At 43.2% G+C, this 23,787-nt stretch overlaps 1 protein-coding gene across 4 annotated transcripts in view; it reads left to right on the top strand.

Annotated features, from left to right (window-relative positions):
* Positions 1-23,787, top strand: part of taf1b (TATA box binding protein (Tbp)-associated factor, RNA polymerase I, B) — a 102,655-nt gene that overhangs the window by 14,781 nt on the left and 64,087 nt on the right. For 3 of the 4 annotated variants that reach the window (XM_085996339.1, XM_085996336.1, XM_085996337.1), the window contains exons 3-4: positions 4,111-4,198; positions 6,987-7,084. In XM_085996339.1, the coding sequence (XP_085852465.1) occupies positions 4,111-4,198; positions 6,987-7,084 (186 nt within the window). Of the gene's footprint in view, positions 1-4,110; positions 4,199-6,986; positions 7,085-9,269; positions 9,328-23,787 lie in introns of those variants that run through there. The other variant, XM_085996338.1, reaches the window with a different exon arrangement.

Raw genomic sequence — 23,787 nt, 5'->3', positions numbered from 1 at the left:
GGCCACAGGTGCAGGAGCCCCGGTTGCACGGCCACAGGTGCAGGAGCCCCGGTTGCACGGCCACAGGTGCAGGAGCCCCGGCTGCACGGCCACAGGTGCAGGAGCCCCGGTTGCACGGCCACAGGTGCAGGAGCCCCGGTTGCACGGCCACAGGTGCAGGAGCCCCGGTTGCACGGCCACAGGTGCAGGAGCCCCGGTTGCACGGCCACAGGTGCAGGAGCCCCGGTTGCACGGCCGCAGGTGCAGGAGCCCCGGTTGCACGGCCGCAGGTGCAGGAGCCCCGGTTACACGGCCGCAGGTGCAGGAGCCCCGGTTACACGGCCGCAGGTGCAGGCGCCCCGGTTGCACGGCCACAGGTGCAGGAGCCCCGGTTGCACGGCCACAGGTGCAGGAGCCCCGGTTGCACGGCCACAGGTGCAGGAGCCCCGGTTGCACGGCCACTAATATATAAAAAAATTACCTGAACCTACTCCTGAATTTTGCCGGTTAAGAGAGGTTTCCGTATATTTAGGTGCCGGTTAAGAGAGTTTCCTGTAGTGCCTTATCACGGCTTACCCAAATTTCTCAGTGCTTCAAACAGAATGAATTACATTGCACAGGTGTGTGGCGGCCATTTTTCACACATCAAGGTCCCACAGACATCAGTGAGATGAATCACCAGTTGGGAGAGAAATGTTGCCAAGACCCAGGTAAAACTCCTTGTCCTTCGAATAATGCCATGAGATCTTTAATGTCCACATGAACTACCATGAGGCAGACGGGGCTTTAGCTTAATGTTTTATCTGAGAGATGAACCTTTGGCAATGTAGCAATCCCTCAGCACTGAACTGTCTACCTAGAATACATGTTCTAATTTGGAGTGGCGCTTGAATTTGTAACCTTCTCGCATTCAATGATTTGGGGGGGAAGAGTACTGCCAACTGTGCCAAGCTTTGATACTTCAAAGTACCATGAAAGTGGGAGCAGGAGACCCAAGTGGAAATTAATGAGGAGTAAATTTAGAACTAATAAATTTGCTCTGAGAAATGCTCGAAGTAATCTACTAGGCGAGAAGTAGGTTGAAGTTACATCTTGGAAACAGGCCATTTGGTCCAACCAACCTTGGTGAGACCGCACCTTGAGTATTGTGTGCAGTTTTGGTCACCTTACCTGAGGAAGGACGTTCTTGCCATGGAAGGAGTGCAGCGAAGATTCACCAGACTGATACCTGGGATGGCAGGAATGACGTATGAGGAGAGATTGTGCCGATTGGGCTTATACTCACTGGAGTTTAGAAGATTGAGAGGGGATCTCATCGAAACCTATAAAATTCTGTCAGGCCTGGACAGACTAGATGCAGGAAGGATGTTTCTGATGGCCGGGGAGTCCAGAAGCAGGGGTCATAGTCTAAGGATAAGGGGTAAGCCATTTAGGACTGAAATGAGGAATTTCTTCACCCAGAGAGTGGTGAACCTGTGGAATTCTCTGCCACAGAGGGCGGTGGAGGCCAGTTCATTAAATATATTCAAGAAAGAGTTGGATATATTTCTTAAGTCTAAAGGGATCAAGGGATATGGGGAGAAGGAAGGGACAGGGTACTGAATTTGGATGATCAGCCATGATCTCATTGAATGGCGGAGCAGGCTTGAAGGGCCGAATGGCCTACTCCTGCTCCTATCTTCTATGTTAACCCATATCGACGTTTACACTCCACGTGAGAAAATAGTTCTAATCACTTTTACCCACTCTGTTCCCATAACCCTTCATGCAGCCTAATCTTGAATATTGACACAGTTTCTGCTTCAACCACTTACCCTGGAAGTGAATTCCACAGCCTACCAATTTTCTCCTACACTCTAAATCGGAGACAATAGAGGCAAAAGCAATGAGGTTACGCAAAATATAAGAAGTCACACAACACCAGGTTATAGTCCAACAGCTTTATTTGAAATCACAAGCTTTCGGAGCGCTGCTCCTTCGTCAGGTGAAGTGGAGAAATGCATAAAGACACAGCTTATATAGCCAGAGAATAATGTCAGATGTTTACAGGTAATCTTGCCAACTGCCATTTATCACACCTCGGCAAAGAGATAATCACAGCAATCAAAGGTGTGAATGGTGTCCAAACAGGTCAGTCAGGGTTCATGTCACGCTACATGTAACCCCACCTGACGCAGGGTCATCCAGACTCGAATCGTCGTTGGCTTGTTCTCTCTACACCGATCACCTGCTGTGATTTCCAGCAAAAAAAATGTTTTTTGTCTTTTTTTGTTTTTCCATACAGACCCCAGCATCTGCAATATTTGACCCCTTGTGACCTCACCTCATTGTTCTTTGATGTAATGTTTTCCTGACTGACCTGTTTGGACACCATTCACACCTTTGATTGCTGTGATTATCTCTCTGCCGAGGTGTGATAAATGGCAGTTGGCAAGATTACCTGTAAACATTTGACATTATTCTCTGACTATATAAACTGTGTCTTTATGCATTTCTCCACTTCACCTGACGAAGGAGCAGCGCTCCAAAAGCTTGTGATTTCAAATAAAGCTGTTGGACTATAACCTGGTGTTGTGTGACGACTTACATTTGTCCACCCCAGTCCAACTCCGGCATCTCCACACCATGGTTATGCAAAATAGAATTAGACGATAGAGTTAATGCACTAAAGGGATGAGCTTCAAGGGCGGAATAGTCTTTTTTCCCCCACCCCTGACCTGGAGTCAGTGCCATAAAAGTATTAGAAATGATTGGTCAGCAACATTTAGCTAATTCCATTGCCATATGATAAACGTGTGGATAAAGGACATTGCAGCACTTGGTTGTGTGGGGGTGGGAGAGAGAGACAAGCAAATTAGGGAGAGAGGGAGACTTTACAGAGGATGGGAGGAAAGGTGATTCAGAGACTTGCCAAGGGCATAGGTGGAGGTGTTGAGCACTATGCATCAGAGGCGTGCGAGACATTGGGTAGCAGGTGTATGATGGTAGGTACAGGCACAGCATGGGGAAGGAGGAGCAGATGTGGAAGCAGCAAGTTTAATGGAAATCTGTCTCTACACTGCCAGCCTCAGAAAAGCACCCTGTATTATTGCACTACACTGTATTGGTGTGCCATTTCTACTTCCAACAATATCTATACTTAATGCCTCTTTGAATGAGACTTCTAATTTAGTGCTAAATTACAGGTAAAGCTGTACTGTGGCGGGGAAGGAAGAAATCAGACATCAAGTAGTGGGAGAGGAAAATAATTAGTCAGTACTGCTTTCATTTCTCCTGATGAGTTAAGTCCCTCTATGCCACCTATAGGTCTGCGTTGTGTAATGCATATGTTATGATGTATCACAAAGTCACATTTGAATCCTGTGGTTACAATAATCGAGGAAAAACTATGATGGCCAACAATTCATTATTTCAGGCAGGAAGACAATTTAGCTAACTCTGAGCATTTATACATGTGAATGCCAGTTTTCATATTTCAACTACTTGTTATCTTTCTGAGCATCATTGTGACCAGGATAAATATTTATATTGACAGTTGATTTTTCGAAGAGTTTGATGGAAGAATCAGAATTATCCTGTCGCTCAATAATCTCAGCGGAGATTTTAAAGGAATGCTTTCGTGGGAAAGCCCAATTTTCTCCTCCAGCTATTTTTGCAATTTAGACTCTTAAGGAAAAGTGTTCTGTATTTGTTTGTCCTTGAAGTTCTTGATTGGCCAGGACCAAATGTAATGCTCGAGTATTCACCTAGTGATGTATGGCTGTGTCGGAACGCAGCAAAAAGATTTCCATCTCTGTCTCTGTTCAGTCGTGACGCCGAGGCCATCAAATCCCGCGGCCCCCTTTTGGATACAGTCACACAAATGGTCTCGATTTCTGTCCGTGTCCTTAAATACTCTTTTTCTGTAGGGAGCTATTGGAAGGCGAGGGTAGTAGTTTGCTCTCACTGTTGGTTTTCCTCTGTGGGATTGCAAAGTTTAATTGTATGAAATTTGGGAAGGCACCATTCTGAACGCCACCACTTTCAATATTGTTGGAGCATACTCAAGTGCTGTGTTGTTTCGGCAGTGTTGTAAAAAAAAAACTTGCCGGTTCATTTTAAAAATGCTATTTTTTTTTCTTGTTCTGACAGAAAACAGTAGACGTTGCCTCTGAGGTTTTTATGCAAAACGCAAGAATCAACAGCATCAGCAGAGGACTAAGGAAGAGAAACAAAGTTGGTGGGTGTCGATTGTTCTTCCTGCTGGATTATAATTTTGGGTCTTTTGATCAGCAACTTGCATTTGATTTCTGCATAATTATAACATTTTAGGAAAGAGTGCTCAGAGTGTTAAAAGTGTAAAAATAATGCACTTGGAATGTTTCTGACTATGCATTTGCACCATTCTAGTTTGGAGTGAGATACTTCATATGAATTTAACATCCATAGAAAGAGATTTTAAGATTGAGGCCACTTGCTCAAGGAATGATGTGAGAGGAGGCGAACATGATCTAATGGGAAGTAATAAAGAGCCTTCACTGCTTGCCTATAGTCCCTTTAAAATAAATTTGTAAGTAAAACATGCTTATGCTGAATCTGTGCAAAAATGGCATGATCCATCATACCGCACATGATTTCGTTATCATGAAATACTTTTATCTTCACAACAATAACGGGACTGAGGGAAAATGGCTCTGTGAAGGCGGGGGAGTTTTCACAGTGACTTTACTGGAATCATTCCATCAGATTAATTCCTCCAATGAAAATTTGCATTTAACCTTCAGCCTTGCAATTTAAATGACTTGTGTGAGCACTATAAACAGAATACTGATGAGCTATCAGTTACAGTAGTTCCTGCTGGGCATATCACTCTGGTGAGTTATCAGATCAATCTCTGCTTGCTTTCTTTTTCCCCCCCCCCCCCCCCCCCATTCTTTCTGTCCATCTGTAGAATGCCCCTATTGAAAGCGCTGCTGCGCTGTTACAGCACACTCTGATCCAGGATAGCCCGGGGGAAAAAAATCTTGGTGGAAATACTTTTAAAACCCGTATGCGAGCTTTTGTTCTTTCGGAACTAGTATGACCATCGTGGCAAAATATTTGTTAATACAGCATTGATGGGGATTAAACAACTTCAATTTGCTTCCTGAAATTGACATGAGCCCATGTGTTTTCCTAGCAGAAGAATAAATGATGTATCGGACCATGTGACTGGGACTCTTAACCGTGAATCGTGTTTATTAAAAGTAAAAAAGAAAATCAATACATCAGATTTCACTTGAATAGTTAACTTGCACCTCCTTGAATACAAAATTAAGGAGGCATAGCACTTCGTCAGCTTATCGAATGCTATTGGACCTGTGTCCCTAACGTAAAGTTGTAAGTGAAATTTAGTCTATCCTTGGCCCCCTCCTATTTCTCATCTACATGCTGCCCCTCGGTGACATCATCTGAAAACACAGCGTCTGTTTCCACATGTACACTGACGACACCCAGCTCTCCCTCATCACTACCTCTCTCGACCCCTCCACTGTCTCTCTCAATTGTCTGACTGCTTGTCCGACATCCAGTACTAGACGAGCAGAAATTTCCCCCCACTAAATATTGGCAAGACCTAAGCCATAGTCTTCGATTCCCCACCACAAACTCCGTTCCCTAGCCACTGACTGCATCCCACTCCCTGGCCAGTGTCTGAGGCTGGACCAGACTGTTTGCAACCTTGGTGTTGTATTTGACCCTGAGATGAGCTTCCGACCATATATCTTTGCCATCACTAAGACCGCCTATTTCCACCTAGGTAACATAGCCTCAGCTCATCTGCTGCTGAAACCCTCATCCATGCCTTTGTTACCTCTAGACTTGACTATTCCAACGCACTCCTGGCTGGCCTCTCGCATTCTAGCCTACGTAAACTTGAGGTCAGCCACAATTTGGCTGCCTGTGTCCTAACACACACCGGGCCGCACCCGTTCACCCATCACCCCTGATTATAACTGCTCAACAATTGGTGGCCGTGCCTTCAGCTGCCTAGGCCCTAAGCTCTGGAATTCCCTCCCTAAACTTCTCTACTCTTTCCTCCTTTTAAGATGCTCCTTAAACTCTACCTCTTTGACCAAGTTTTCCGTCATCTGCCCTAATATCTCCTTATGTGGCTCACTGTCAAATTTTGTTTGATAATGCTCTTGTGAAGCACCTTGAGATGTTTTACTATAGTGATAGATTGACTTGGTGCAAAATATATAGAAAAAAAATTACTGTTGCTATATTTCACTTAATTGCAAAGTTCACCTGCAACAACAATTTGTATTTATGTAGACCCTTTAACGTAGTAAAACGTCCCAAGGTGCTTCACAGGCGCATCATCAAACAAGATTTGACACCGAGCCACATGAGATATTGGGGCAGATGACCAGAAGCTTGGTCAAAAAGGTAGGTTTTAAGGAGCCTCTTAAAGGAGGAAAGAGAAGTGGAGAGGATTAGGGAGGGAATTCCAGAGCTTAGGCCCTTGGCAGCTGAAGGCACGGCCACCAATGGAGCGATTAAAATCATGGATACTCGAGGCCAGAATTAGAGGAGTGCAGATATCTCGGAGGGTTGTGAGGCTGGAGGAGGTTAGAGATGGGGAGGGGCGAGGCCATGGAGGGATTTGAAAACAAGGATGAGAATTTTGAAATCGAGGCATTGCCTAACCAGGAGCCATATAGGTCAGCGAGCACAGGGGTGATGGGTGAACGGGACTTGGTGCGAGTTAGGACACGGGCAGCAGAGATTTGGATGACTTCAAGTTTACGGATTAAAATTACCTTTATTGCTGCATATATGCTAGAGGAAGATTTGTAATTGTACAACCTTCGCCCTCCTCCCTCTCCAGAAAAAGAAAGAAATCTTGTCATATACATAGAATGCTATACCTACTCATCTAGTATGTCTTTTTGGTCCATGTAAGTCATGATTAGCTGTGCTTGTAAATTATTAGTTTTCAATCCAGAACCTAACCTGTGATGCATCCATGCTATGTTGTGTTTTAGATCGAGGCTGTGAATGGTACGTTTGTGAAGGCTTCCAGTACATCTTGAATCAGCAAGCTAAGGCCTTGGTAGCCTTGGGGACGTCTTCCCTGATCAAAGTAAGTTTATCACTTAACAGAATCGCCACTCAATTCTACATTTAACGCTGCCATGCTGTCTAAATGTATTATTTTAATTTGTTGCGATTGAAACTGAATTATCTTTTGTTAAAGTAACACATGCTGACTTCATTTATTCCCGAGTGAACAGATGTTGGTATAAAGTACAATGACAAGTGTGATATTGAGCCTGTTGTGTTTGACATCGTCCATAGCGTCAGGCTGCAGGTAGATCTGCTTGTGCGGTGGCTTAATTCTGAAATGGTGGTCCTGGTGAAGGAGAGTTCCCCTCTTTTGCTGCCGGTTGGGGAATGCAATAACATTTTTGATATTTTTAAAACAGTAATGGGTTTTTGCTGCACAGTACATAAAGGAAGTATTGCTTCTTTAAAATCTTGTGTGTTCAGACCATAATTTCGCAACAAATTTCCTGTTTTTTTTAAATCCGTTGTATGTCCATTTATGATCGATGCAACAGTGAACATTGATTCACATTTTCTCTTGTAACAGTGATTGTTTTTTGTGGGATGTCATTCTTGTGATTCACATCCAGACTTTCTCTATTTAATGCATTGGCCGCCTGTAATACGCCCCATCCGATATTCAGTTCCATTCAAGTCAGTGGAAGCCCTGGTAACATTCTGGTGAATCTGCACTGTGCTCCTTCCAAGGCCAACATCTCCTTTAAAATGCGGTGCCCAGAACTGTACACCGTACTCCAGATGTGGTCTAACCAGGGTTTTGTACAGCTGTAGCAAAACCTCCTCCCTTTTATATTCTAGCCCTCTAGTTATATAGGCTAACATTCCACTTGCCTTTGATTAGTTTTTGGACCTGACTGCTACATTTTAGTGATTTGTGTACATGGACCTCTAAATTGCTGTTCCTAGCTTTTCACCATTTAAATAATACAGGAAACTTTTTTTACCCGGCACCGACGGGACCGGCGTGGTGCCGGTTGATCAAAAAGTCCGGATTACAGAGAGGTATACTTACCAAGGTACGAGAGCCCCGTACACGGCCACAGGTGCAGGAGTCCCGGTCACACGGCCACAGATCCAGGAGTCCCTGTTGCACGGCCACAGGTGCAGGAACCCCGGTTACACGGCCACTAATATATAGTAAAACTTACCTGAACCTACTCCTGAATTTTGCCTGTTGGGAGATTTCTGGATATTTAGGTGCCGGTAAGAAGAGGCTTCCTGTACTCTGATCTATCCTTTTTTTGGTCCAAAATGGATGACCTTTGTTGAAATCCATCTGCCATAGTTTCAACCATTCACTTAATCTATCAATGGCCCTTTGTAATTTTATGCTCCCGTCTACACTACTTACTATACCACCAATCTTTGTGTCATCGGCAAACTTGAATATATGGCTCTCTATTGTGTATCTGAGTCATTAAGTATATAGTGAATAACTTAATGGCAAGAAACTGGAAAGTACTGTAGTACAAAGGGATCTGGGGGTCCTGGTGCACGAAACTCAAAAAGTTAGTATGCAGGTGCAGCAAGTGATCAAGAAGGCCAATGGAATGTTGGCTTTTATTGCTAGGGGGATAGAATATAAAAACAGGGAGGTATTGCTGCAGTTGTACAAGGTATTGGTGAGACCGCACCTGGAATACTGCATACAGTTTTGGTGTCCATACTTAAGAAAAGACATACTTGCTCTCGAGTCAGTACAAAGAAGGTTCACTCGGTTAATCCCGGGGATGAGGGGGTGGTCATATGAGGAGAGGTTGAGTAGATTGGGACTCTACTCATTGGAGTTCAGAAGAATGAGAGGCGATCTTATTGAAACATATAAGATTGTGAAGGGGCTTGATCGGGTGGATGCGGTGAGGATGTTCCCAATGATGGGTGAAACTAGAACTAGGGGGCATAATCTTAGAATAAGGGGCTGCTCATTCAAAACTGAGATGAGGAGAAACTTCTTCACTCAGGGTGGTAGGTTTGTGGAATTTGCTGCCCCAGAAAGCTGTGGAAGCTACATCATTAAATAAATTTAAAACAGAAATAGATAGTTTCTTAGAAGTAAAGGGAATGAAGGGTTACGGGGAGCGGGCAGGAAATTGGACATGAGTCTAGGTTCAGATGGTCATGGCCCTGTGGGTAGTGGAGTGGGCCCAGGGGCCGTGTAGCCTGGTTCTGCTCCTACTTCTTGTGTTCTAATTCTTTGTTAGATTTCAGGAGATGGTTTTATTCCTGTTCCTGGCTGGGTGGAGATCGCCTTTACAGAAGGTAAGTACTGTAGAAAATATAGGGACAGAGTGATCTCCTGGACCAGTTTCGATCGCCTAGATGGGTCGGAGAGGAATTTCACAGATTTTTCCTCCCAAATTGGCCATTGGTTTTTTTATCTGGTTTTTCGCCTCTCCCGGGAGATCACATGGGTTCGGGTGGATGGAGAGGGGTAGAAGATTTGAGGTTAGGATCAGATCAGCCATGATCTTATTGAATGGTGGAGCAGGCTCGAGGGGCCGATTGGCCTACTCCTGCTCCTATTTCTTATGTTCTTATGAATAGTTGAGGCCCTAGCACAGCTCCATGTGGGATACCACTAGTCACTTTCTTCCAATTTGAGTACATACCCATCATCCCTACTCTCTGTATTCTACCACCTAACCAATCTCCTAACCAGGTCAATAATTTGCCTTCAATTCCATGAGCTTTAATTTTATCTAACAGTCTCTTATGTGGAACCTTATCAAATGCCTTCTAGAAGACCACATAAATTACATCCATAGACATTTCCATCTACTACTTTAGTTACTTGCTCAAAATTCAATTGGGTTCGTTAGACATGACCTAACCGTTACAAATCCGTGTCGGCTCTCTCTAATCCGCTCCAATTTCTCCAAGTGCTCAGTCACTCTGTCCTTAATTATAGATTCCAATAACTTCCCCACAACAGATGTTCGAGTAACAGGTCTATAATTTCATGGCTTCTCTCGTGCACCTTTCTTAAATAATGGAGTTACATTTGCTATTTTCCAATCAAAAGGGACAATTCCTGAATAGAGAGCGCTTTGGAAAATTATGGCCAAAGTGTGTGCAATTTCCTCACCTTCCTTTAAAACCCTGGGGTGGAAACCGTCTGGTCCTGGGGATTTGTCCGTCTTTAGTGCCATTATTTTTTTCTAATACAGGTAGACTATCCTTTATCCGAAAACCTCGGGACCAGCCGTGTTTCGGTTTTCGGAAAATTTCGGATTTCGGAAGGTATTTTATAAGACTGGGAAATTTGTCGGGGGTGGGTCGGCGGGGGGGGGGGGTCGGCGGGGGTCCGCGGGGGGGTCGGGGTCGGTGGGGGTCCACGGGGGGTCGGCGGCGGGGGTCGGGGTCGTGCGCCACTCTGGTCATGTCGTACGCTGAACGAAAAAACCTTCGGTTTTTAGAGGGTTTCGGTTTTCGGAAGTTCGGATAAAAGGTAGTCTACCTGTACTGTTTTCTTGTTTGCGTTAACTTTAGTGAGTTCCAATCCTTGATTCATTATTCATTTCCCTGGAATGTCAGGTATATCATCCTCTTCCTCTTCTGTGAAAACTGGCAAAGTAATTATTCAACAATAATTTCCTTATTTTAATTTGCAGTATTATAAAGGGCCCACATTACCCTTGACTATCCCATTTCTTCGAATAGAATTGTAAATATGTGTTAATCTTGGTATCCCTTGTAAGTTTCTTTTTGGTATTCCATTTTTGCAGCTCTTACTATCTGTCTTTTTCTTCCTTTGCTGTTCTTTATATATCTCTCCCCTGGATTTACACCATTCTTTGCCCTTTCATATGCTCTTGTCTTTAGTTTTATGTTCTCTCTCACCTCTTTGCTGACCATGGTTGTTTTATTTGGTAAGTAGGGCTCTTTTCCCCTTAGAGCTATACATTGGTCCTGTATTAAAGCTAAATTCTTTTTTGAACACCTAGGCCTAGAAATTCAGTGGGCCTTGCGCCCACTTAGCGCCTAAAGAGGTCTTTTGCGCCGGCGGGGTGGTAGCGCGGAAATTGAGTGCAGCGGTATTGGCGGCGGTAGCCGTTAGTGCTGCGCCGGGACCGATGACGTCATCGGTGTGCGTGGTGGCCCGTAACGCCCCGAAACCGCGCCGATCCCCATATTTATTTGCGCCCGCCTCCTCTGAAGCGGGCGCAAACAGCGAACAGAAAACGGGGCCGTCCTGCTGCCATAGTGGGGCGCTTTAAAGCTGAAGGTGCGGCCGGCCGCTTTTTCGGCGGCCGCCTGCCCGCACCTCCTTCCCCGGCCTCCTCCACCGCCACCCCCCCCCCCCCCCCCCGCGGCATTGCCGGCTGGTTTCCGTGGAGCCCGGCACTTCTCCGTTGTGCCGGGCTCTTTTGCCGGCACTCGCGATCGGGGCTCCGGCCGTTGCAGGCACCTCCCCCTTAAGAGAAGGAGGAGGCCTGCAGTACCGCAGCCTGCCGCACCGCATCGGGTGGCGCTGCGGCAACTAGCGCGCCGATATTCAGTTGCAGCACCCCAAACGGAGGCGAGCACACCCTGGTATAGCGCCCGCTTCCGAATTGGGGCGCAGAAGACGAATATACGGCGTGCGCTAATGCCTCCCCGCCCAGCGCTAACTTTTGGGCGCGAGCGAGCTGCCCGCGCCCAAGTGAATTTCTAGGCCCTACTGTTCATCAGTAATTTTACCCGATTACAGTTTTGACCAGTTTACCATCTTCAGTCTCGGTCTCATCCCGTAAAAGTTAACCTTACCAAAATCTAGAATCTTAGTAACTGTGTTAAGTTTCTCCTTTTCAAACCTAACATTGAATGCGATCATATTCTGATCGCTGTTAGTTACTAATCTAACATAAGGGAACATTCATCTAAGTCTGGCTCATTACTCATTACTAAATCTATAGTATGGCCTGCCCTCTTGTTGGTTCAAGGACATATTGCTCCAGAGAATGCACTCTCAAAATTCACTACCTTTCTGACTTGAGGTACTCCGTTCTTTCCAATCTACATGAAAATTAAAGTCTCCCATTAAAACAACTTTGCTTTTGCTACAAGCCTCTCCTAATCTCTGAATTAATCCATTCTGCCATTTCATTGCTGCTATCGGGAGGCCTGTAGCCAACTGCCATTACAATTTTAAGTCCTCTTATTTCTCCATTCTAACCTTTGAGTCTTCGCTGATTGCATTCCCATACCTATATCCTCTCTTACTAATGTTGTAATAGTATTTTTAATCAATAAGGCTGCTCCTCCTCCTCTTCCAGTTTCCCTATCCTTTTTAACGACCTTACAACCTGGAATATTTAACTCCCAATCATGACCAGCTTGTAGCCATGTCTCTGTAATGGCTATCGTGTCATACTCTCTAAGCTGTATTTGAGTCTCTAATTTCTTGTACTCCGTGCGTTAGTATATAAAACTTTTATTTGGGCAAGGGACCCTACCCTAACCTGTCCTTCTGCCCTGATGCTTTCTCACACCGTTTAACACATTTCTTATTTGTCACTCCTGCTGTAACTACTTTAGTTATTTTATTATTCCTTTCATCTGGAGTAACGATATCACTGTCTCTGACCTGAACTCTGCTCTTAGCCCTTTAAAAAAATCTTTAACCTATAATTGTTACTATTGTTTTTGACTGAGCCCCCCTCCCCACCCAATCATTTATTAATTTAAAGTCCTTTATACCACCCTATTTATCCCTTCTGCTAGGACCTTGGTCCCAGCCCAGTTAAGATGCAGCCGTCACAATGGTACAAGGCCCTCCTGTCCCAAGATTGGTGCCTGTGTCCCATGAAATGGAATCCTTCCTTCTCGCACCACTCCTTTAGCCACATCTTCACCTTCCTGATCTGTTTGTCCCTATGCCAATTACCATGTGGCTTGGGTAATAATCTTGAGATTACCACCCTTGAGGCCCTGCTTTTTAATTTAGCTCCTAACTGCTGATACTTCCTCAGTAGAACCTCCTCCCTTTTCTTCGCTATGTCATTGGTCCCGACATGGACCACGACAACTGGATTATTGAATCCGCTCTAACTACTACATTTCTATTCTGCTCAACCCCCTTTAGACAGCCTCCTGCTCCACAGCGCCTAGGTCAGCATTATGGCTTTCCTCTCCGCAGTCTTTCTCCTTAGCTTCACAGTATCAAGTACATTGTACCTGTTGGACAGGGCCAGTGTCTGCGGGACCTCCTCCTCTATCTCCCCTCCGTTCCCTCTACTCTGCTGACCGACGATTACTCTCTCCCCTTCCTGCACCAGTGCTTTCCTCTGCGGTGTGACTGTACTCTGGAGAAAACTACCCACAAATTCCTCCCCTTCCCGTATGTGTCAGAGTGTCACTAACTCGCACTCCAAATCAAGGACTCTGAGCTGGTGTGTATCAAGGCAGAGAAATTTCTTGTGGATGTGGCAATCCGGGACAGTCTCACTGTTCACAAACTGCCACATATTAAAGTCCCAACACACAACCTGCACTGCCATTTCTCATTTTTATTTATTTGTTAGTTGTAATTTAATTCTAGATTTAAAAGAATTACTTGATCTGGATTATATTTAGTAGATGGATTTAGTTTGATTTCAGGTTAATTTGTAACTAATTAGTCTTGTTTTTTGTTAACTTTATTTTAGTACCCCTTTACCTCCTATTTATTACTTATGTATACTAGATTTTTATTTAAGGCAATTTGGATCCTTTTTAATGCTGGTATCCTCTATTCAATTCATTTAAATTTTATCCCGAGAGTGAATTATTTACTGATATATTTAGTAGTGAACGGTTGTTTTTTGGATTGGAGGAAGGTATACAGTGGTGTTCCCCAGGGGTCAGTTCTAGGACCACTGCTTTTCTTGATATATATTAATGACTTGGATGTGGGTGTACAGGGTACAATTTCAAAATTTGCAGATAACACAAAACTTGGACGTATAGTGGAGAATGATAGAATTCAGGAAGATATAAACAGGCTGGTGAAATGGGCGGACAGATGGCAGGTGAAATTTAACACAGAAAAGTGTGAAGTGATACATCTTAGGGGAAAGAATGAGGAGAGGACGTATAAACTAAATGGTACAATCTCCAAGGGGGTGCACAAATTGTTGAAGGTGGCAGGGCAGGTTGAGAAAGCAGTTTACAAAGGCTTATGGGATCCTGGACTTCATAAATAGATGTATAGAGTACAAAAGTGTGGCAATTTTGATGAACCTGTATAAAACATTGGTCTGGCCCCAACTGGAGTACTGTGTCCAATTCTGGGCACCACACTTTCGGAAGGATGTGAAGGCCTTAGCGAGGGTGCAGAAAAGATTTACGAGAATGATTCCAGGAATGAGGGACTTCAGTTACATTGATAGATTGGAGAAGCTGGGGTTGTTCTCCTTGGAGCAGAGAAGATTGAGAGGAGATTTGATAGAGGTGTTCAAAATCATGAGGGATCTGGACAGAGTAGATGGAGAGAAACTGTTCCCATTGGCAGAAGGGTCGCGAACCAGAGGACACAGATTTAAGGTGACTGGCAAAAGAACCAAAGGCTATGCAAGAAAAAACTTCTTTATGCAGCGAGTGGTTAAGATCTGGAATGCACTGCCTGAAAGGGTGGTGGAGGCGGACTCAATCACGGGTTTCAGAAGGGAGTTGGATAAGTACCTGAAGGAAAAAAAATTGCAGGGCTACGGGGAAAGGGTGGGAGAGTGGGACTAGCTAAGAGTCGACACGGGCTGAATGGCCGCCTTCCGTGCTGTAACCATTCTATGATTTATATATTTAGTTATTTACCATTGCCCCTTGGTTTAAATTACTTGCCACCTTGAGGGATTTCTTTTTTTTTACATTTGACTCTGTAATTGAGCAAATTAAATAATTCATTTGTGCCATATGCCATTTGCTTTGGCTGTAAAGTAAATAAATAATTCCTGCTGTGTCAGAAATAAGTAAGTAGTTTACTATCTCTAAACCTCCCATCTCAGAGCGGCAAACCTACATTTTGTGAGGGAGAGGGAAAACCGGGAAAAATTATTTTAGATGCTGCAGTCTTTTGACTTCATAGAAACATAGAAGATAGGAGCAGGAGTAGGCCATTCGGCCCCTCGAGCCTGATCCGCCATTTAATGAGATCATGGCTATAGTAATCTGGGATGTAATGTTTAAGTTATCCACCAGATGGAGCCAAATATTAAGGGTTTACATTCACCAGTATTTAAGGTAATGGGTCATGTATTCAATGTCCTGGTACACCAGTTAATACGGTAATTTGGCATTGCATTATGGGTATGACTGAGAGGTTGTTCCTCCATCTTGTGCTCGTGCAGTAAGAATTGTGTGCCTTGCCTCCAGCTGGTAAGAGATGTTTCTCTGCTACACCGTGTAAATAACCAGTTGGGGTTTGTTCCTAATATCTCACTTCTCTCAGTTTCTGACCTTACCACTCGGATATCACAATGGCTGATCATCCAAATTCAGTACCCTGTCCCTGCTTTCTCCCCATATCCCTTGATCCCTCAGCAGCTGAAACAATTTTTTTGCATTCTTTTTCACTTCCCTGCTCTCGATGTATCTAGAAATAAATAACCAGTTCTTGCAATTTCATCCTTCCAAAAATAATTCTGAATGCTAGCATCTTATAAGTAAATCCCTCCATCTTTATGTACAGTATATTAATTCCATTTCCACTGCTCTCATATTTTATAAATAAATGGCCCAGATTTTAAATAAAAAAATAATCCCTATATATAAATTATATATTCCCACTACCATGCTTTTTCATAATTAAATCTCCCCAGTCTTCAAATTCATAAATAAATAAATACTCAGTGCCATCAATCTTATAAGTGAAGAAATGCCAGTGGAGTGTATTCCATTGCTGCCCTTAATTTAATAAATTCCCCCAATCTTAGTCTGTAAATTCCATTCTCACTACTGCCCTTTAATAAATAAATCGCCCCAAAAGCATAACACTGATATCCTTAAAATATTATATCCTCTGACTTGCTGTGAGCAATGCTAGGAGATGTTCACTGGTTAGTTGAAAAGAATTGTGAAGTGGTGCCAAATATTAAATAATTCAAAATAATTAGAAATAAAATGATATAGAATTTCCATTATAAGTATTTACATAGGAAGAAGTAAGGTTTGTAGGCAGGAACTATGTGCAAGACTTTAAATATATAGATAGCTTAAATTTATCATTTTATCCAATTTTCTCGATTAATTTTGTATATTTTAAAGATTGTACACTGGGTTTGCATGTTGGTGCAGTTGTACCTAGTATTTGCAGGAGCATACATTGATAGCAGTAGGTTTTGGTGCTACTGCAGTAGTGAACCATGTTAAATAGACTCCTAGGGGTCGATTTTCCCGAACCTGTCGGGAAGAAGGCGGGACTTCAACTTCCGGGTTTTTGACCCGCCTACTTCGACGTCCGGTCAATCCGCGCAATTTTCCCTTGATTGACCTTGAGTCCGCCCAGCGGGCTCAGCAGGCCAATTAAGGGCCACCCGGCAACAGGTGACGTCACAGACTGCAATTTCATCCGTCAAGATTTCTGACAGATGAAATATCAGTGTTTCACAGCTGTTTGAAGCTGTGAAACAATGACACTCTGATTTCTAAGCTGAGTCCTTCTACGCAGACTCAGTTAGAAATCTCAGCAGCACTAAAAGCTGAAGGCTGTCACTTTTCACATCGCAGCCGCTCAGCTTTAAGTTCCGGCTGAGTGATGCGCTCCCGACGCCTAGAGGAAGAAAGGCTGTGAAGGTAAGTACAGGTAAGTAAAAGTTCTTTACACACGTTAGACACACCAAACACACTTACCTTTGCACTCATGCACCCATCACTCACCTGAGCACCGACATCGCGACCCCTCCAACTCTTTCAACCCGACGGCCCGCCTACTCTAACCTGGCGTGGTTTGGAGCCGTCGGGAATCCCACACGACACCCTTCAAAATAGGGATTAGGCTAAAAACTGCCTGTTAACTACCTGTTAACAGGCAGTTAATTGGCACTAATCCCTTCCCGCCTGGTTTCGGCAGGTCCCAGTGTGGGGCAGGTACCTGCCGCCCCTGAAAGTTGTGTGGGGCGGGGTTTTGGGCGGGATGGTGTTGGGACCCCAAATTCGGGATCCCCCCCCCCCCCCCCCCAACGCCTGAAACCCCACCCAACGGCTCGGGGAAAATCGGGGCCCTAATGTTCTCGATCGGCATGCCTCGTTCCTTCTGCTCCTCCTCTTCCGAGAGCTCCGATGGGATGGAATAGTTTGAAGGCTACCGCGTCCAATATGGCCAGAATTTTGTAGTCATTATTATTGAAAAGAGGTACGAATCTATAGGATAGGGGTGAGGTAAGGTCCTTGCCTTTATTTTTTTGTAATTGAGGTTTGCTTGGGTTGGTGGCTTAGCCATTGATGGATTGTGAGAAATGTGTGCTTGATGTAGAGTCTCTTGGTCCCTAGGGAAGATTAATTATGGGATTCCTAGGACTTGCAGCTATACTCTCATGTCTGGTTACTACTGACATGGAGCTGTCTCTCGGGGTGTATCTGTAAGGAGGAGGGAATATTGTTTCCTTTTTGAGGGGCTTTATTTCTGTTGATTAAGTTTGAGAAGGGAATTGGAGATGTGTGTTGAACTATGCTTCAGAAAGGCTCCTGCTTGGCCATCTTCTGTGGCAAGATTTAGCAACCCTAAAGGAGCATTTAGGAGCTGCTTTCATTTAGCTAACTGCTCCTGAGGTCAGATTCAACAGTATTGTGGATTCATCAGACAAGGCCTGACTGGGGAAGGTGAAGATACTGCTGGAAGTGTGAGGTCTGCATGGTGCATGTGCACTCCTCCGAAAGCTGGTGGCCTATTAATCAGCTTGGCTCATTGAAGGGGAGCCTGAAATATGAGAGTGCTGGCAGGTCAGTTGAGGAGACGGACCCTGTGTTTTGCTGGAGGGAAGTTGCTGAGAAGCACAGACTAGCCTGTTTCTTTGTAGCTGGAGCATGGGTGCTAGGATATGAGGTTGGAGGCCTGTTCAGTGCTAGAAGGCAGTGGGTGTGCTTTTAGATCCCTACTTTAGCTTGGAAGTGAGGTTATTCTGCCTGCCTTCCAGCTTCTTTAGTTATTGTAGAGTGCTACTGTACCTAGTTTAAGCTGTCTTCCAGGTTGTGAGAAGAATTCTTACGGAATCCACATTGCGTCCTAGAGCTCTTTTTGGTGATGAGTTCAATCTTGTGGTTTTTAAACTCTTGTACTAACATTAATATTCCAACATCTCATGCCAAATTGTGACAAATTATGTAAAATTCAATTAACAGCCAAGTATAGAATGAGGAAAGGATGAAATAACAGAAAACGCTGGAAAAAACTCAGCAGGCCAGGCAGCAACCGTGGAGAGAGAAACCGCGTTAACGTTTCAGGTCGAAGACCTTTTGTCAGTGAGGAAAGGACATTTGGTTCATAAACTGGCTGCTTCCACAGACTGGGTACAATCTATCCGGCAATAAAAACAGAAGATACCGGAAATATACAACAGATCAATCCACTTCTAAAACAAAGATAGGATTATATCCCACATCTTGGACTTTGTTGCATATATTTAATCTCTGGAGCAAAACGCCGCATAATTTCTCCTAGAACGCTGAAGGTGATCCAATGAAACTCTAAAATATCTCTTCATCCCCACATTCCCACTATTCAAACCTGACCAACACCACAGATGGCAGCACTGAAACTAATGTTTCACAGATTATTTGATATCTATCTATCTAGTTATCTTTAACTTTCAGTGCTATTCCTAACCAGATACAATATTTGTCTAGTTCTTTTTTGAAGGAGTTGTGACACAGTGCTTTTTCCATCTGTTCCATATATCCAGTACTCTGGGGGGTTGCTTTTAACCTTTAGTTTTGCCTGAGGCTGGTTAAATTTTACTTGTGTTCGTTAGCTCTTTGCTGACAGTCCATGTTAAGTAGTCTGCTTACCTACATTAACTAAGCCTTATTACCATTTTAGAATTCAGTTCAGTGTTGTCTGTCTTCATAACTTAAAACTCCTAGATTGCAGAATTATACTTGCGTTCCTCTGAGCACTCCCAATACATCAGTGTTATTTTAAAGACAAGGTGCCAAAAATTGTACATACTGTTCGAAATGTTACCTCATCCATGATCTATTCTACACAAGGCTTGAATAATTTGTTCTGACTTCAAATGCCTTTGAGAGGCATCCTAGTTCTTGATTAACCTTTTTGATAATGGCTTCATAATGACTAGAAGCTTTCAGTGGTTGTCAATTACTTCTCTATTTCCCATGGTGGACCTGTGACCGACATTTGCCTCTATTCAAGTTCTATATGCTGCTTTTTAATTTTTGGTTTGTATTCTGCAAGTTACTACAAAGAACGCAGCTATATCGTGGGCACGTGACACTGCCCCAAAGACAAATTTGGGGCAGTATTGTATGCTTACGATATCGTTTTTTTTGTAGTAACTTGCAGTCAACTGAGTATTTGCCCCTTTTATAAAAAAAAAAAAAAAAAAAAATTGCTCATTCTATATGCACATTTCATTCACCTAGTTTCAATTAGATTTATCCAATTTAAATCCTATTTGCTGTTCTTTAGCCCATCCAATTAATTGAAACAGATGCCTTTGAATCTTATCAGTGTCCCTTGTGTTCATCATAGGGCCACATAGCTTTGTATTTTCAGCAAATTTCATAATTATTCTATGTGACAGTGTGAACAGCAGGGGACCCAAACCAGACCCCTGTGGAACGCCATTAGTTGCTACTCCATAGCTAGTGATTTTTCTATTTATCATCTGCTTATTGTCAGTATTCAACTCATTGAACTAATTTGCCATCTAATTCAGTGAGATTTAACCTTTCTTAAAATCTTTATATGCAAAACTTTTATGCAGCTAAATTATATCTGCTGGAAAGCTTTCATCCATTAGTTTAGTTACCACCTCCGAGAATTCCAGTGAATTACTCGCGGCATGAGCAAATGTCTTTGAATCCATGCTGACTACTGCTTATTGTTTCTGTGCTCTTTAGATAAACATTGATGGGATCCTTTACAATGCTTTAGATATGTATAAAAATGTGTAGCACAGTATATTGAAAATTAATATACTAATCCCACGAGGCTTTAAGAATACGTTACGTATGTTTCTTCTGATTTTTTTTTTGTTCATCAGTGAGAGACCTGATGACCTCATTGGGGAACGAACTTGAAAGATTTGCATGACACAACAATGTGTTAAGATTAGTAGAGATACAATGATTAACTCCAGGATTCTTTATTTTCAACAGTGCATGATAATTCAGATCTTGCTGTGCCTGGCTAAGCAAATTTCTCAAAGCAAGTGTTCTCATTGATGTCATCAACACTCTCTGTTTAACCTTTGAGTACCAGCAGCTTCAGAGAAACTCGGTCTTGGGGAGTTTGTTTATTTTTAGTTTGTACTCCATGATACTGGAAAAAATACTTGATGTATTAAAGCCACTTAAGCAATAACCTTACATAGAAACATAGAAGATAGGAGCAGGAGTAGGCCATTCGGCCCCTCGAGCCTGCTCCGCCATTCAATGAGATCATGGCTGATCATCCAAATTCAGTACCCTGTCCCTGCCTTCTCCCCATATCCCTTGACCCCTTTAGCCTTAAGAACGATATCTAACTCCTTCTTGAATATATTTAATGAATTGACCTCTACTGCCTTCTGTGGTAGAGAATTCCACAGGTTCACCACTCTCTGGGTGAAGAAATTCCTCCTCATTTCAGTCCTAAATGGCTTACCCCTTATCCTTAGACTATGACCCCTGGTTCTGGACTCCCTGGCCATCAGAAACATCCTTTCTGCATCTAGTCTGTCCAGGCCTGACAGAATTTTATAGGTTTCGATGAGATCCACTCTCAATCTTCTAAACTCCAGTGAGTATAAGCCCAATTGACACAATCTCTCCTCGTCCGTCATTCCTGCCATCCCAGGTATCAGCCTACTGTAATGATATAATAAACTAAGTACTAAAACACAATTTTGCATAAACATTTTTATAACCTTTACCTCTGCTTGCCCTGTTGTACTTTTGCCCTTTCCTCTCTCCCTTATTCCCTTTTCTGTGTCTTTTTTCTAATTGATATTCTCCCTATTCTAACCTTTTGCCTTAGTATTCTAACTCCAATCACTTACCTTTTTCTTTCTGCCTCCCAGTTTGCACAGTTTGTTTTGTAGGTGGAAGCAGTTTTGCAAAAACTGCTGTCTGGCCAGTTAAAAGCTATCTTCAAAGATCTAATTGTCAACAGTATTATCTCCGATACACCCCTATCCATCCTCCCACAACCCAACAACAATTGGATCATCCACAGCACTAAAAAAAAAGGAATAGGTTACCCTTTTTCTACACACTGATGATCATGTTATTTTGAAACTTCTGTTTATAATGGGAGACTGTAATTTTTAAACTTACATTTGTAGTGCCGTAAGTGAAGCCATTTCCCCGTGTAGTAAGTTCAGCAGGGTTAATTGAACTTGGCTGTGATGGATGGTATTTTCATCTTCATGTTGCCTGTTTTGTCACTATCACTTCAGTTCTATTATGTAGAAACTTGTTAAGTGTAAATGCACATGGACAAGTGATCACTGCATCCAGTATTGCAGACTCAACCATGTGAAATGTTAAAATAGCATCGTGCTATTCATGCATCTAAATTACATTGCAATCATTTTTAATTGTCTGCATTGAGAATTTAGTCACTGAATCAGTTTTGAATTCTGTAAACTATATTTAACACTTCAGTTGCACTTCAGCAATTTGGTATTTTTTCCAAAATGTATTTGTTTTTTTTTTGGCCTTTTATTTATTTCCCCCCTCTCTATTTACTGTTTCTTCCCCATTCCAAATTGCCTTTATGCTTCCACACTATTCTTCTGTCAAAAAGGGAATATGGTGCAGCCTGCAAACCTTTCTACAAACTTGACCTTTCATGCTTAAACCTACTGTTGTGACAATCAAATAAATACATAGGTGTTTTGTGTTTGCATGAGGAAGAACTATTTCACGGACCGTAGTTTTGCCTCTGACCTAGAAGGTTGTGCAATTAAGCCCCAGCCTAGGCTGAATCCATATTGAGGATATGTTGCATTATCTGAGGTGCTGTGTTTCGGGTGCGACATTAAACCGAGATGTTTGCTGCTCAGATGAGTGTTAAGGACCCCACAGCCCTATTCGATGAACAGGGATTTTTCATTCTGTGCTGGCCGACAATCCTCACTCACCCAACACTAGAATCATAGGATAGTACAGCACAGAAGGAGGCCATTCGGCCCATCGAGTCTGCGCCAACTCTTTCGAAGAGCAATCCAATTGATCCCACTTCCCCACTCTTTCCCCATATCCATAGATTCATAGAATAGATTTGTAGAAACTTACAGCACAGAACGCGGCCATTCGGCCCGTTGTGCCTGTGCCGGCTCTTTGAAAGAGCAGTCGTGTTTAGTCCCACATCCCTGCTTTTTGTCTAACCCTGTACGTTGCTCATCCTCAAGTACCTGTCCAATTCTATTTTAAAATAATTTATTGAATCGGCTTCCACCACCTTTTCAGGTCGAGCGTTCCAGATCCCGACAACTGAGTGGAAAAAATTCTCCTCATCGCCCCTCTAGAGAGATCTCCAATAATTTTGAATCTATGACCTCTGGTTATTGACCCACTCGCCAGAGGGAATATTTTCCCCCTATTTACTACACCAAAACCCCTCCTCATCTTGGGGAAAAACTCTATTAGCTCGTTAACCTTCTCTTTTCCAAGGAGAACAGTCCTAACTTTTCCAACATCTTTTCATAACTGAAGTCCCTCATCCCTGGTAACATCCGAGTAAACCTCCTCTGTCCCCTCTCTAATGCCTTTATATCTTTCCTGAAGTGTGGTGCCAGAATTGTTCACCATACTCCAGCTGAGGCTTAACCAATGATTTATAAAGTTCTAGCATGATCACTTTGCTTTTATATTCTATCCCTCTATCTATAAAATCAAGTAACCCAAGCATTTTTGACCACCTTATCAATTTTCCCTGCCGCCTTTAAGGATTTGTGTATATGGACACCAAGGTGTCTCTGCTCATCTACACTTTTAAAAAACGTGCCATTTATAGCATACTGTCTTTCCATATTGGTCCTCCCAAAGTGCATCATTTCACACTTCTCCACATTGAATTTGCCATGCTCCTGGCCATTTCACCATCCTGTCTCTCAGCCTGGCGCCTTTAACTATCCTCCGCATGATCTATACTTCGCCAAGTTTCGTATCGTCTGTAAACTTTATAATGCTGCTCTCTACACCCGAGTCTAGGTCGTTTATAAAAATTGCCAAGAGTAATGGACCCAAAACTGACCCTTGGGGAACACCACTGCAAACCACCTCCCAGTCTGAAAAACATCCACCCACCACTACCCTTTGTTTCCTACCACTGAGCCAATTTTCTATCCATACCACAATATTGCCAACCTCACTGCCTCATAAATCAGAAGACAAACTCTTTTATAAAAAAAAAAAAAAAAAAAACGAGATTTTCTATAGAAATCATAAGTGGCTCTTTTTTTCCTGACCTGACCCCTTGCTGACCGTTGCTCCTGGACAGGAAGTGCATTTCACAACCATTGCTCCCAGACAGGAAGCGCATTTGGCTGTCACTAACAGATTACTGACATAACCTAAGAACTAGGAGTAGGTGGATCGGTG

The sequence above is a fragment of the Somniosus microcephalus genome, chromosome 9 (assembly GCF_052327205.1).
Source record: "Somniosus microcephalus isolate GS21.2 chromosome 9, FLI_Smic_1.0, whole genome shotgun sequence".
In the NCBI taxonomy this organism is placed as follows: domain Eukaryota; kingdom Metazoa; phylum Chordata; class Chondrichthyes; order Squaliformes; family Somniosidae; genus Somniosus; species Somniosus microcephalus.
The sequence above is the reverse complement of the archived record's forward strand: the minus strand, read 5'-3'. Positions and strand labels throughout refer to the sequence as shown.